Source organism: Malaclemys terrapin, chromosome 11 (assembly GCF_027887155.1).
Source record: "Malaclemys terrapin pileata isolate rMalTer1 chromosome 11, rMalTer1.hap1, whole genome shotgun sequence".
NCBI lineage: Eukaryota > Metazoa > Chordata > Testudines > Emydidae > Malaclemys > Malaclemys terrapin.
In genome coordinates this window covers 49,164,305-49,179,414 of record NC_071515.1, presented here as the reverse complement: position 1 = coordinate 49,179,414, position 15,110 = coordinate 49,164,305, and the positions used below count along the sequence as shown (strand labels likewise).

At 46.0% G+C, this 15,110-nt stretch overlaps 1 protein-coding gene across 6 annotated transcripts in view; it reads left to right on the top strand.

The window, feature by feature from the left end:
- Positions 1 to 15,110, top strand: part of PKP4 (plakophilin 4) — a 214,697-nt gene that overhangs the window by 130,168 nt on the left and 69,419 nt on the right. For all 6 annotated transcript variants that reach the window (XM_054043462.1, XM_054043463.1, XM_054043461.1 and 3 more), the window contains 2 exons: positions 8,160 to 8,351; positions 10,836 to 11,052. In XM_054043462.1, coding sequence (XP_053899437.1) covers positions 8,160 to 8,351; positions 10,836 to 11,052 — 409 coding nt within the window. The remainder of the gene's footprint in view (positions 1 to 8,159; positions 8,352 to 10,835; positions 11,053 to 15,110) is intronic.

Here is a 15,110-nt window from a genome sequence, read left to right as displayed (position 1 = left end):
TGTACCTACATGGGGAACAAGAATTCGACAATGGGCTCTTCAGTCTAGCAGAAAGAAAGTTCTTCTTCGAGTGCTTGCTCATATCCATTCCATTAGGTGTGTGCGCGCCGCGTGCACGATCGTCGGAAGATTTTCTACCCTAGCAACACCGGCGGGTCGGCTGTGGAGCCCCCTAGAGTGGCGCCTTCATGGCGCTGAATATATACCCCAGCCGACCCGGCGCCCCCTCAGTTCCTTCTTACCGCCCCTGACGGTCGTTGGAACTGTGGAGCGCTGCTTAGCTGTTCTCCACTCTCCCTAGCTTTGTTGGTTATTAGCAGTTATAGTTATAGTGTTTATAGTTAAATAGTTAAATAGTTTTAAAAAAGTTGTTATAGTTGTTCTAAGTAGCTCAGGGGATTAAGGGGGTCGTCTCCCCCTTTCTTCCCCGGCCGCGGGGCCGGGCTCATGCCCAACGCTCCCGGCTTCAAGCAGTGCGCCTCCTGCGCGAAGCCTATGCCCACGAGCGACCCGCACGACTCCTGTCTGAAGTGCCTGGGAGAGTCCCACCAAACAGATAAGTGCAAGATCTGTAAGGCCTTCAGACCAAGGACCAAGAAGGAGCGGGACTTTCGGCTCAGGCAACTCCTGATGGAGGCGGCACTTAGCCCGGACACTCCCTCTACGGGCCAGACCCCGGCGCCTAGCACCTCGGTGCGCAGTGCACCGGCAGCACCGGCTTTGACGACCACGCGAGTGGCGTCAGACAAGCCTCCCCGGCACCGGACCTCGTCGGCACCGCAAGCAGTGCCTCGGCGCCGATCATTATCCCCGGGGCATAAAAAAGCCCATAAAACGGGGACGTCCGTGCCGAAGACGCCGGCTCCCCCAGTGCCGGGGGTAGAGCCGCGTCCGCCGGTGGAGCAAAGGAAACAGGTGCCTCCAGCACCGTCGACTCCGGCACCGAAGCCGTTGAGTCCGGTGCAGATAGCGTCTCCACCGAGGCCGGCGGTGATACAGTGCCTACCGTCGACTCCAGAGACCTTCGCGGCGGCGAGAGACTTAATAGCTCTCACGGAGCCGGCACCGCCTCAACCACCGGCACCGACTGCACCGCTGACTCGCCCGGTCCAGTCGAGGGGGAAACCTGCCTTGATGCGCCCTCCATCACAAGGGCTGGAACCTCGGCACCGGTCCAGGTCCCGAAGCAGGTCCCCACGCCGCTCGCAGTCCCGGCACCGAATATCGTCTCGGCACCGGTCGTACTCGCGGCCAAGATCTTCTTCGCGGCACCGCTCTACGTCTCGGCACCGATATGATCGTCGGCACCGATCAACGTCGAGACGTAGCTCTCGGCACCGCTACGGTCGACGCTCGACGTCGAGAGGCCGCTCCCGGCACCGGGCATACTCCAGGTCCTCGTCGAGGTCCAGATCCGACTCCCGGCACCGACGAGGTCATCGGCACCGGTCGCGGTCCCGGCACCGATCGCCGGCACCGCGTGGAGATAGAACATCCCCGGACCGGCACCGTGCGGCACCGCATCCCACGGGATTCGTCTCGACGCACTCGGCACCGCCATGGCCATCGAGATCGGTGTCCCGCTCCTCTGAGGAAGTATCGAGATCGGCATACCCCCCTCAGGGTCAAGCCGAGGAGCAGGACATAGGCCATTGGCAGGAGGTAGCAGAGGACCCTGCTCATGGCCCATCTCACTGGTCGTTCTGGACCCCGTGGGCGTACCATCAGGCGCAAGGGGCTCCAATTGCGTCGACCTCTCGCTCCGGTCACTCCGTCAGAGGGGCCCCGGAGTCCACCATCTCTCGGCCTCCGCCAGGGGGCATGGAGGCCTCTGGGTCCGCACCACCTGACACCCTGGACCCAGGCACAGGTGATGCTCCAGCCCAGGAACAGGGAGACCAGGACCAGCCCTTGGATCCTGTTCCACCGGAGGCATCTTCCTCTTCTTCTCCCGATGAGGCAGTGGCGGGCACATCGTGCACAGGCCCGCCTCCAATAGATCTTCGGGCTCACCAGGATCTTCTGCGCAGGATGGCCCGTAATATGGACCTGCAGGCGGAGGAGATAGTGGAGGTTCACGACCCGATCGTGAATATCCTTGGAGCGGATGCCCCATCGAGGGTAGCGTTACCCCTGATCCGCACGATTCAAATGAATGCGGATACGATATGGCAAACTCCTGCCTCTATCCCACCCACAGCGAGAGGGGTGGAAAGGAAATACTTTGTCCCGTCTAAGGACTATGGGTACTTGTATACCCACCCCCAACCGTGTTCACTGGTGGTGGAATCAGTGAACGCACGAGAGCGCCACGGCCAGCAGGCTGCAGCGCCTAAATCAAAAGAGGCTAAGCGGCTCGATTTGTTTGGCCGTAAGATTTACTCAGCCGGAGGGCTACAACTTAGAGCAGCGAACCAACAGGCGCTGCTGAGCCGCTACAGTTTCAACTCCTGGAACTCTATGGGGAAGTTTAAGGAGCTGATTCCCCAGGAGTCCAGGGAAGAGTTTGGAGCCATGGTAGAGGAGGGCAAGAAGGTGGCTCGGACCTCCTTGCAGGCCTCCTTGGACATAGCAGACTCAGCTGCGAGGACCCTGGCTTCGGGTATCGCTATGCGTAGGATCTCCTGGCTTCAGGTCTCGGGTTTGCCTCCGGAGCTGCAGCAAACCCTACAGGATCTCCCCTTTGAGGGACACGGATTGTTCTCAGACAAAACGGACTCTCGCCTGCAGAGCCTAAAGGACTCGAGAACAATCATGCGCTCCCTGGGGATGCATGTTGTGGGCCCTCAGCGCAGGCCATTTAGGCCGCAGCCTCAGCGCTTCTACCCCCCCCCCACCTCGTCAGAGACAGGACTCGGCCAGGAGGCGAGGGCGAGGTGGTAGAAGAAGGTGGACCGGCCCTCAACCCGGCCAGAACCAGGGGCCACCTAGACCACCTTCAGGCCCCAGGCAGAACTTTTGAAGGTGCGGTCGAGGACGGCGCCCCAGTCATCCCCCAAGATCCAACCCCCTCCTTTCGGGATCGCCTCTCCCACTTCCACCGTGCTTGGTCCCTTATAACTTCGGACCGTTGGGTCCTCCGCACGGTGGAGAGGGGATACGCTATCCAATTTTCTTCTATTCCCCCCTCCCACCCCCCTTCCCCGTCCCTCTTCAGGGACCCTTCTCACGAGCAACTTCTTATTCAGGAGGTTTCTACGCTCCTGGCCATGGGGGCCATAGAGGAGGTTCCGATAGAGTTAAGGGGCAGGGGATTTTATTCCCGTTATTTCCTGATCCCCAAGTCCAAGGGAGGTCTGCGGCCCATCTTGGACTTGCGCGGACTCAACAAATTCGTAGTAAAGTTGAAGTTCCGCATGGTCTCTTTGGGGGCCATTATCCCTTCCCTCGATCCTGGAGACTGGTTCGCCGCCCTCGACATGAAAGATGCATACTTTCACATCTCAATTTACCCACCTCACAGACGCTTCCTGCGATTCGTGGTAAACACAGTGCACTACCAATTTGCAGTCCTTCCCTTCGGCCTATCCTCGGCCCCAAGAGTGTTCACGAAATGTATGGCTGTCGTGGCAGCATACCTTCGTCGGCAAGGGATACAGGTGTTCCCGTACCTAGACGACTGGCTGGTACGCAGTCGCACCAAGGAGCAAGTTCAAGCTCACGTCCACATAATAGTGCACACATTCAACGAGTTGGGCATCCTACTCAACAAGGACAAATCCACTCTAGAACCTACCCAGAGAATAGAATTCATCGGCGCAGTTCTAGACTCCAGACGTGCACAAGCCATCCTGCCAGACAACAGATTCGGCACCATCACGAGCCTCATTCAAGGGCTCCAGGCCTTCCCAACGACCACGGTGAGGTCGTGCCTTACCCTGCTGGGTCACATGGCTTCCTGCACGTACGTAACCAGGCATGCCAGACTTCGGCTTCGCCCACTTCAAACCTGGGTGTCATCAATATACCGTCCACATCGGGACAGTCTGAACATGGTGGTCACGGTCCCGAACTCGGTCCTGGCCTCCCTCACCTGGTGGCTAGATCGCAATGTGGTCTGCGAGGGGATACCATTTCACGCCCCACAACCCTCTCTGCACCTGGTCACAGACGCTTCATCTCTGGGTTGGGGCGCCCATCTCAACGAACACCATACCCAGGGCCTGTGGACTGCATCCCAGCTAGCCCTGCACATCAATGTTCGGGAACTGATGGCGGTACGACTGGCGTGCCAGGCATTTCTCAACCTCCTACGTGGCCGATGTGTGTTAGTTCTCATCGACAACACCACGGCCATGTTTTACATCAACAAGCAAGGAGGAGCACGTTCGTCAATCCTATGCCAAGAGGCCATTCGCCTGTGGGACTTCTGCATCGCCCACTCAATCCACCTCACGGCATCGTTCCTCCCTGGAGTCCAGAACACTCTAGCGGACCGACTCAGCAGGTCCTTCCAGACGCACGAGTGGTCTATCCGTCCGGACATCATACATTCCATCTTCCAGAGGTGGGGGTTTCCCCAGATAGACCTATTTGCATCCCGAGACAACAGGAAGTGCCACGTGTTCTGCTCCCTACAAGGTCGAGCTCCGGGCTCCCTCTCGGATGCGTTTCTCCTTCCCTGGAAAGACCACCTGTTTTACGCCTTCCCTCCGTTTCCTCTGGTCCACAAGGTACTGCTCAAATTGCGCAGAGACCAGGCACAGGTAATTCTGGTCGCTCCAGCGTGGCCGAGACAACATTGGTACACCACACTGTTGGAACTCTCGGTTCAGACACCGATCCCGCTTCCGTTGTATCCGGATCTCATCACGCAGGACCACGGCCGGCTGCGTCACCCCGACCTGCAATCACTCCACCTCACGGCGTGGCTGCTCCATGGTTCACCCAGGCAGAGCAGCAATGCTCGCACTCTGTCCAACAGATTCTGCTGAGCAGTAGGAAGCCCTCAACACGCACCACGTACCTGGCCAAGTGGAAGCGGTTCTCCTGTTGGTGCGAACAACGAGCCACGTCCCCGTTGCAGGCACCCATTCCTCTCATTTTGGAGTATCTCCTCTCCCTAAAACATCAGGGGTTGGCGATATCTTCAATTAGGGTTCACCTGGCCGCTATATCGGCCTTTCACCCAGGGGAACTCGCGTCCTCGGTATTCTCTAACCCGATGGTCGTTAGATTCCTCAAGGGCTTAGACCGGATGTACCCACAACAACGTCAGCCCGTCCCGACGTGGGACCTCAACCTGGTTCTCTCCAAGCTCACAGGTCCTCCATTCGAGCCACTGGCCACCTGTTCACTTCTGTACCTATCCTGGAAGACAGCCTTCCTCGTAGCCATCACCTCAGCAAGGCGCGTTTCTGAACTCAGGGCGCTGACATCTGAGCCCCCTTACACAGTTTTTCATAAGGATAAAGTGCAACTTCGTCCACATCCTGCCTTTCTCCCTAAGGTGGTTTCGCCATTTCATATCAACCAGGACATATTTCTCCCGGTCTTTTATCCCAAACCGCATGCCACTCGCCAGGACCAACATCTGCATTCCCTGGACGTAAGAAGGGCCCTGGCCTTCTATATTGACCGCACAAAGCACTTTAGAAAGACGACGCAGCTCTTCGTTGCAGTGGCCGACCGAATGAAAGGCTCACCGGTCTCCTCACAGCGCCTATCCTCCTGGATTACGTCTTGCATCCGGACTTGCTATGACCTGGCAGGTGTCTCAGCACCGCACCTCACCGCTCACTCCACGAGGGCCCAAGCCTCCTCGACTGCTTTCCTGGCACATGTTCCGATACAGGACATTTGTAGAGCGGCGGTTTGGTCATCAGTCCACACGTTTACAGCTCACTATGCACTAGTGCAGCAGTCCAGGGACGATGCTGCCTTCGGATCAGCGGTTTTGCACACGGCAATGTCTCACTCCGACCCCACCACCTAAGTTGGGCTTGGGAGTCACCTAATGGAATGGATATGAGCAAGCACTCGAAGAAGAAAAGACGGTTACTCACCGTTGTAACTGTTGTTCTTCGAGATGTGTTGCTCATATCCATTCCAAACCCGCCCCCCGTCCCCACTGTCGGAGTAGCCGGCAAGAAGGAACTGAGGGGGCGCCGGGTCGGCTGGGGTATATATTCAGCGCCATGAAGGCGCCACTCTAGGGGGCTCCACAGCCGACCCGCCGGTGTTGCTAGGGTAGAAAATCTTCCGACGATCGTGCACGCGGCGCGCACACACCTAATGGAATGGATATGAGCAACACATCTCGAAGAACAACAGTTACAACGGTGAGTAACCGTCTTTTATACCACAATCCAATGGCTGAAATTTGAAGAAAGATAAATTCATAGATTCATAGATTATAGGACTGGAAGGGACCTCGAGAGGTCATCGAGTCCAGTCCCCTGCCCGCATGGCAGGACCAAATACTGTCTAGACCATCCCTGATAGACATTTATCTAACCTACTCTTAAATATCTCCAGAGACGGAGATTCCACAACCTCCCTAGGCAATTTGTTCCAGTGTTTAACCACCCTGACAGGAACTTTTTCCTAATGTCCAACCTAGACCTCCCTTGCTGCAGTTTAAACCCATTGTTTCTGGTTCTATCCTTAGAGGCTAAGGTGAACAAGTTCTCTCCCTCCTCCTTATGACACCCTTTTAGATACCTGAAAAAAAATTCAGACTGGAAATGGGCATAAAATTTTAGCAGTGAGGATAGTTAACCATTGAAACAATTTACAAAGGGCCATGATGGATTTGCCCTCATTGACAATTTTTAAATCCAAGATTGGATGTTTTTCTAAGAGATATGCTCTTGGAATTATTTTGGGGAAGCTCGATGGTCTGTGTTGTCTACGAGGTCAGACTAGGTGATCCTTGGTCCCTTCTGGCCTCGGAATCTGTGAATTAAGAGCACTTGGGAGGACCTCATTAACTGATTATTCTATGAATTCGTAATGATTTAAATAAATACCAAGAAAATACTTTCTTATAATTGGTTACTTTTACAGTTAGCCCTTCAAATATTGGAAGGAGAACACAAAATGAGGCTAGGACCTTTTAAATTTAGAAAATACAATGTTCCTATAAATGTTTCTCTTTTTTTGTAATGAAATTGCCATTAAACATTTGACTCAAACTACATTTGTTACTGCTTAGCAGTAAAGTGTAATATTTTGCAGGTGGCATGATCCTGCTCTCTCTGAAGCCAATGAGACTATTGCCATCCATTGACTTCAGCGGCAGCAGGAGGTGAAATTATTAGTTCATTTGTGAGTAGTTTTTGCAGAATCTTGTAATCAGCTTGGCAGCACAGTATAGATTGAGGGGATATCTTGGAATGGAACTGCTACATTTGTCATCAAAGAGAGAGAAACGTTAGATAATGGCGTTTAACAGTCTGTTGCTTTCTGCTGAGCAGTCATCAAATCCAGAAATAATGATCTTGAACTGTTTTGAAGTTTTTGATACAAAACATTTAAGAACCTTAGAATATTACAACTAAACCATTTGTTTAGCAACAAGTGAAAATCAAATAGGAATATGAAACAAATTCCTATTCTTTCTTGTTTTGAAATGTTTCCATGATCTGAATAGGCAAAGTTACAAATAACATTTGAAACTTTCAGAATAAATGTTAAAGTTTCAGGAACAATTTGAATTATCTGCTTATCTAAATTACATAAAAACCCACGTTAAAAAATGTTAAAAATAGAAGTTACGGTAAAGTGTCGTCATCATCATCATCTTCCTGAAAAGTACATGCAAAATCTGAACACTTCATATTTCCTTAGTTACTTTTTAAAAAATCTCACAATAGTTTCACAAAACTTAAAAGCAAGCAATAATTTTTACTGTGGAGCACATATAATCACTTTGGCTAATTAAAAGACGAACAGTAAAATTGCTAAGGGACCATCACAATTCACTTGCTTAATGGGGGTGATTTTCTGATGAAGGTGGAGCAGAAATATGACCATTATGTTTGGAGATACCCAGACTGCTGCTTATTAAAAGTAGTCCATACTGATTTCACTGCAGTGCTTTACTTCTAACAACTCTACAAAGTTTAGGCAGAACTCCTACAAAGCCTCTGAATTCCAGCTGACTTAAATTGCCACTAATTGCATACCATACATATTTACCTTTTTCTTGCTTCTAGGCTTGAGGAGTTCATATGCTAGTCAGAACAGTCAGCTTGGGCAAGAATTACGTTCAGCTGTATCTCCTGACCTACACATCACCCCCATATATGAAGGGAGAACCTATTACAGTCCTGTGTACCGCAGTCCAAATCATGGAGCAGTTGAGCTACACCAAGGGTCCCAGACAGCACTATATCGAACTGGGTCAGGTAGGTATAGAATTGAGGTTTTTCAGCATTCCCCAAATTTAGATGATTTGCCCCAAAAATCTTTCTTGATTTACATATTAGTTTTCTACTTGAGAGAATATAAATTGTTGCCACGCTGTCAATATGCATGATGATAGATATGTGTTGCTAATTTAAAATAATAGATTAGAAGCCATAAATCAGTGAAGAGGAAGAGACCTAAATCTGAAAGACTTGCACAATAATGGCAGATAGGAGTAAGAAACAGATTAGTTTAAAATGCTCTTTATTCTTTTGTGATGTCTATAGCAAGTACTCGAGATTATATGCTGATAAGTCCGTTTTGAGCTAAACCAAGGGTTCCCAAACTTGGTTCGCAGCTTGTTCACGGTAAGCCCCTGGTGGGCCACGAGACACTTTGTTTACCTGAGCGTCCGCAGGTACGGCCGCTCGCAGCTCCCAGTGGCCGCGGTTCACCATTTCCAGCCAATGGGAGCTGCGGAAAGTGGCACGGGCTGGGTATAGCGTATTTCTTGGTTTAAACCCTCACTAGCCAATCATAGAAGTGTTGGAAGTGTAGGTCTGGAAGGGGCCTCAATAGATCATCTAGTCCTGTTCCTTGTACTCAAGGACTACTTAATAACTAGACCATTCCAGACAGGTGTTTGTCCAACCTGTTCTTTAAAACCTCCAGTGACAGAGATTCCACATCCTCCTTGAGCAATTTGTTCCAGTGCTTAACTATCCTGACAGTTAAGAAGTTTTTCCTAATGTCCATCCTAAACCTCCCTTGCTGCAGTTTTAAACCCATTGCTTCTTGTCCTATCCTCAGAGGTTAATTAAAACAATTTTTCACCCTCCTCTTTGTCACAATGTTTTATGTACTTCAAAACTGTTATTATATTCCCCACTCAGTCTTCTCTTCTCCAGACTAAACAAACCCAATTTTTTCCAATCTTTCCTCATAGGTCATGTTTTCTAGCCCTTAAATCATTTTTGTTGCTCTCCTCTGACTTTCTCCAGTTTGTCCACATCTCTCTTGAAATGTGGTGCCCAGAACTGGACACAATACTCTGGCTGAAGCCTTATCAACATGGAGTAGAGTGAAAGAATTACTTCTCGTGTCTTGCTTACAACACTCCTGCTACTACATCCCAGAATGATGGTCGCTTTTTTTGCAACAGTGTTACACTGTTGACCCATATTTATCATATCCTTCCTCTCACTTTTTACTGTTTTATCAATATAGTAGAACCCTGCTAAATTGCACTGCACTAATTCACATCTTGCGCCATAAAACACGTGGTCTCACCCAACTTCTCAAAGATTTAATCCTGGAATGCTATATTGTAAGATCCAATATTAAAATCTAATTACTTTTATATGCTATATGACAGAATATAAAATGAGATACTATGAAGTACTGTCATAAATAATTGCAGCTAAACTGAAATTCTCAAATAAAAGGAAAAGACATGGTACGTTTGTGATGCATTATTCTGATTTTAGATCTTTTGTTCACTTACTAATTTGCACAATTTAGTAGTTTGCAATAGGTCTCCCAATCATTAATCTGAATTAGGAAGGTTTTACTGTTAAGTCTCCAGAGTGATAGTTCACAATACCTATAATAATGTTTTTAAACCTTTTAAATTGCTTGTTAATAATTTTGCACCAGCTGAGGCATTCAGAGTACTATGAATGAAGCACAAGTTTTGCAGTTTCCCTGCCCCACCTGCCACAACTAAACTCACATAAGCAAAACTGAACCAGGTAAAGTTTGTTAAAGTTTTAGCTCAATTGGGAAACTGAAAAATAAAGTTCTAGTTCAGTTAATATCCTTATGTTTTTTTAGAAGAGCAGAAAATACCATAAGATCACTGTAATCAAGAAGGTTCATATTCATACCTCATTTCACACACAAGTGGTGTTTTTCTGAACCATTTGAGATTAGTGCCTTGAAAGAATCTTTAAATACAATTCAATCCCCAATTAATATTTTGCCCAAGCAAGCAGGACAAGCTTGCATTTAATTTATGAAAGGAGAGGCATTAACATCAGGAGAGCTTCTTGTTTTATTTCCCATTTTTCTTTCTTCAGTACTATAGATGCATACAATCGAATGTTATTAAACATCTCTGAAACTGTTCTATTTGTCATCAGGTTCCTCTTCAGTTCCTGGTTTACTGCTAATATATTTGACACATATAGTACTTACTACATTAAATACTGAAACACTCAATCTTATTTAGAAATAACTTGGGCCTGATCCCACAATGACTTTACTTGTGTAATCAGCCCATTATCGTCCTTGGAACTTTTTCTGTAAGGATTTATCATATGAGAGGTGCTGGAGTCCTATCCAATGATAGCTTTTTAGACCTCTGGGTATTTCAGTCTCACTTCAACTTTAATTTTGCTTGCTTTTTATTTAAACCAAGAATTGTCTCATAACAAATGTCTATAAAAGGTATCTAGCATATTTTATTATTGATTTTACACTAGGTGTTGGAAATCTGCAAAGGTCATCCAGTCAGCGTAGCACACTTGCATACCAAAGAAATAATTATCCCTTGAACACAACAGCTGCCTATGCGGAACCCTACAGGTCAATGCAGTATCGACTGTCAGAGTCCAGTTATAACAGGCTACAACATGCAACGCCAGCAGATGATGGTACAACAAGATCTCCATCCATAGACAGCATACAGAAAGATCCTAGGCAAGTCCAACTGAGCTTTCAGGAATCATGTACCATTGCAAGAATTATCTGATTCTAAAATTGTTCTTTGATTAAATAGAAAATCTTAGTAGTGCATTTTTTAGTTCTGTATTATACAGATCATTGTGATTAATTTAGGTTTAATAAGTAACAATTTATAAAATTATCCAGAAGTTTAACCAGTAAGTGCATTGCTTTTACTTTGCTACAGTAGTTGACTGTTACTTACATTTGTGTTAACAATTATTGTAATTCTCTTCCAAGTTTATTTTAGGATATTGAAAGGAAATTTCATATACTCTGAGGAACATTTGTGAACTTGAAAGGTTTCATTTGGTTTTATTGAGTATTTTTTATTAAATTGTCACACGTGTTTGCCAGGTTTTGAAAATGAGTAAGTAAATATCTAAATATACTAGATCATTCTATTTATGAACAGCTTTGGTTATAAGGAAAGTTGCTTGGAAATCTTCGGAATAAGTATACCATTTTGCAAAGGTAGAAAACAGTTTCTTCATATTAACATAGAATAAATGCATTTAAAATGGAAATGGAGACCGTTTTTCCGGTATTACTTATTCAAGTAGTCCTGTAGACAGTAATGGGCCTACTTGCATGATGGGACAAACAGGATTTGGCCCCTATTAGTGAACTTTCAAACCACTTCTTTGGGTCAACTTAATAGTGCTACACAGGACTGGCTCTAACTTTTTTGCTGCCCCAAGCAGCAAAAAAAAGTGCCGCCCCGCCGAGCCCCCCCCCCCCCCACCGAGCGCCGCGCCACCGGAACCCCCCCTCTGAGCGCTGCGCCCCGTGCCGCCCCCCCCGCCAAGCGCCGCGCCGCTGGAGCCCGCCCCCCCCCCCCCCGCCGAGCGCCACGCTGCCCCCCGCCACCCCAAGATTGGCCGCTCCTTACCGGCTGCCACCCCAAGCATGTGCTTGGTTACCTGGTGCCTGGAGCCGGCCCTGGTGCTGCAAACTTTAACAAGTCATGTTTGTGGTATTTGGCCATTGGTGCATTTTTAACATGTAGCGCATTAGCTTGCTCCACATACTAAATATTGATTTAGAACAGTTGTACTCAGACTGCCACTTGTGAGTGCAAGTGGCTCTTTGACGTGTCTCCTGCAGCTCTTTGCAGCACATGATATTAAAACACTGTGTGATTTTAATTATTAATCCATCGGAATGCTTTTACGATGTTATTAATCAATTGTAGAATACTTGGTCAGTCATTTTGCTGTGAGAATAATATATAGATATAGATAGAGGTATAGCTATGAAATAGTAAATGAAACAATGAATTCACACTACTGTGGCTCTTTTGGGTAATGGTGATTGCTAATTTGGCTCCTGAACCACTGAGGTCTGAGTATCACTGATATAAAAGATCTATTTGAGGAGTAAGGTACTGTTTCATCAGAGTAAAGATGACTGAACCAGGTCTTTAAAAGTATCAGAAAGACAAAGGGCTTGTCTACACTTGGAAGTTTACTGAAATAGCTATTCCAGAATAATTATACTGGTAAATTTCAAAGAGTAAACAAGCCCATAGACTCATTTTGGTGAAAATAAAGAAGAGGTATGCATTATTCTCTAATCTGTACATTAGAACAAAAGAGGGAAACGGTGAGAAATCTTTTTCTTTGCCTCATTAGTATATTTGTTGTACAAGTTGCAGACACAGTATTCATAGGAAGCTAATTACCATCTTTCTCCATGGCCTTGTAATACTGTAATAGTCAAAATATAAAATGGAGTCTGAGCTACAGTACATTGAGCAATAAATGCTTTGGGAAATATAAGAAGAATTCTTATGCTGTATAAAATTCCCATCTCTTATCATATCCAGATTTTGTCTTTCCCTATTATAGCCAGACCCCTCTTAAGGTAAAAAGTATTGCACAAGTTAGGTTTTATGTCTTGAAATTTGCTATGCTATAGTATCTTGACTGTTAGCAATTTAACAGCATTATAAATATTCCGTAAAATATAAAGTAATAAGAGCATTCAATTGAAGAACTAGTTAAAAAGAACTAATGTGTTGGAAAGAACTAATATTAACCTCCGGATTCTCTAAGTCAGGAATTTCATGTTTTTGTAATATGTTATTTATAGTATGATAATTTCATAGTCTGATGGTTTTTAAACTATTATGACTAGTTTGATTATCTGAAATGTTCCCTTTAAAACATTTTATAAGAATATATATATAAATTGTAGAAGCAACCACACTTATTGAAAGTGCAGCCCACAGACTGAGTTTCAAAACCATATTAAAGAAAATCTTTAAAAATTATGCTAAACTCTTTATTTTTAACAAATATACTTTTTTCAGAATTACTCCTCTGGTTCTTCCTGACTCTATTCTTGCAGTTTAGTCAACAATAGTTGCTTACTAGGACTCTGGACTGAAGGAAATTTATTCTGATATGTCCAATATCTGACATTATTTACAGACTATCACCCACTGTTAACGATGCTTTTGAAAAAATTGCAGCCTACCCAATAAGGTGTGTAGGTACAAATAAAGCTGTCTTGAGTGTAGTCAGTCCCATCTTCCTTGTTTCCTCATTTAAACAAGAAATGTACCTGATTTGTCTGTTATCTCCAATGCCTGATCTTAATTTTTTTTTTGTAATATTCACTAACTGACTTTAAGATATTTTAAAGAGACATTAACAGCACAGTCATGTTACTCCAGTAGCCAGGGATGACATCTTTATCAACATATATCCACTTGTTTCATTTTAAAGGTTATCAGACATGTGGCTAGATAAAGCCCAGAGAGCTTTACAGTACAGTTTGTTTCTATTTTATCTTTAACCTGGTGGAGTGACCTCTGGAAATTTATAATCTGGCCCTTGGATTGTGAGATAATTGAGGCAGCTACCAGATTCCCTCTCTGTCTTTAAAACACCTTTCACACTTTTGGTTCTTCTATAAAATGCATTTAAAATGGAGCATCTTAAATTGGAACCTGTAGAATCCGTGGGCCTGTATCTCCATTTCAAAAATGAGGACAACCAAAAATCTGCTCTGTTATAGTCAGACTACAATGGCGAGGTTGACAAGTTTTAGACACCCCTGTTTTAAAGAGAGACTGACCAACATGGTTTATTTTACACTCCATTGTTTGGAATGCTCCTGTGTGACCGCTGGTTCTTCAGGGACAAACTACAGGGCAGACTCAAGGATGGTGCAAAAGTCCACAGAGTTGATTGAGGCAGTTCCCAACACCCCGACTGGACAGGATTTCCCTGCAACAGTCTCATTAGGCCCCTCAGGGCTATCCGAGGCAGCACAGACAGCCCAATAGTCTTTTTGTAGTAAAGCAAACAAATAGTGCCAAAACCAATAGTCCTGTGCCAGGCCTATCTTCTTCCAGAGGGCTCTGGCAGTCAGGAGTCTCTGTGGAAGTTCTGGGCTGGTCCTTTTCTCAGGGAGCACAAGATAGATCTATTCTCCCTGGTCAGTGCACCTACTGGGCTGTCCTCTTCCCTTTTTAACTGGCCCGTCATTATCTGACAGTAAGTGCAGGTATAGCAGGGCAAGGCTGAGTGGGCCCACTCTAGCTCATTAACCCTTGTTGACTCAGTGTGGGGCTGGTGTATACCCAATCACATCCCTAAATCTTGAAAATGAAATTTTCCATCAATTTTGTCATTTTTTCCATTTGGGGAATCTTGATATAGTTCTTGTGTTTCTAATGGAGACAGTTCATTCCATTTAACTGGCTCACTTGTACTCTTGTCTTGATGATGTCAGCAAGAATAAGTGTAGCTCTAGGAATAGTGTTTGTTTGCTAAGTATTGCTGCTGAGCCAACAGGAGAAGTGCAGTCCTTTTTTTGTGTAGAACCTACAAAAAAAAAAAAAAAAAGCACTCCTAAAATTCCATACCATTGTTAATAATAAATCCTTTTATTATTAAAACAGACCTTTAAAAAATCTAATTTACTTTTCACCACTAGAACTATTTCTTTGCTTTCTGCATTATAATTTGCTTTCACAATTAAACAGTTTTACCTTGTGGTTAGTGAGTTTTAACTGCTGGTTC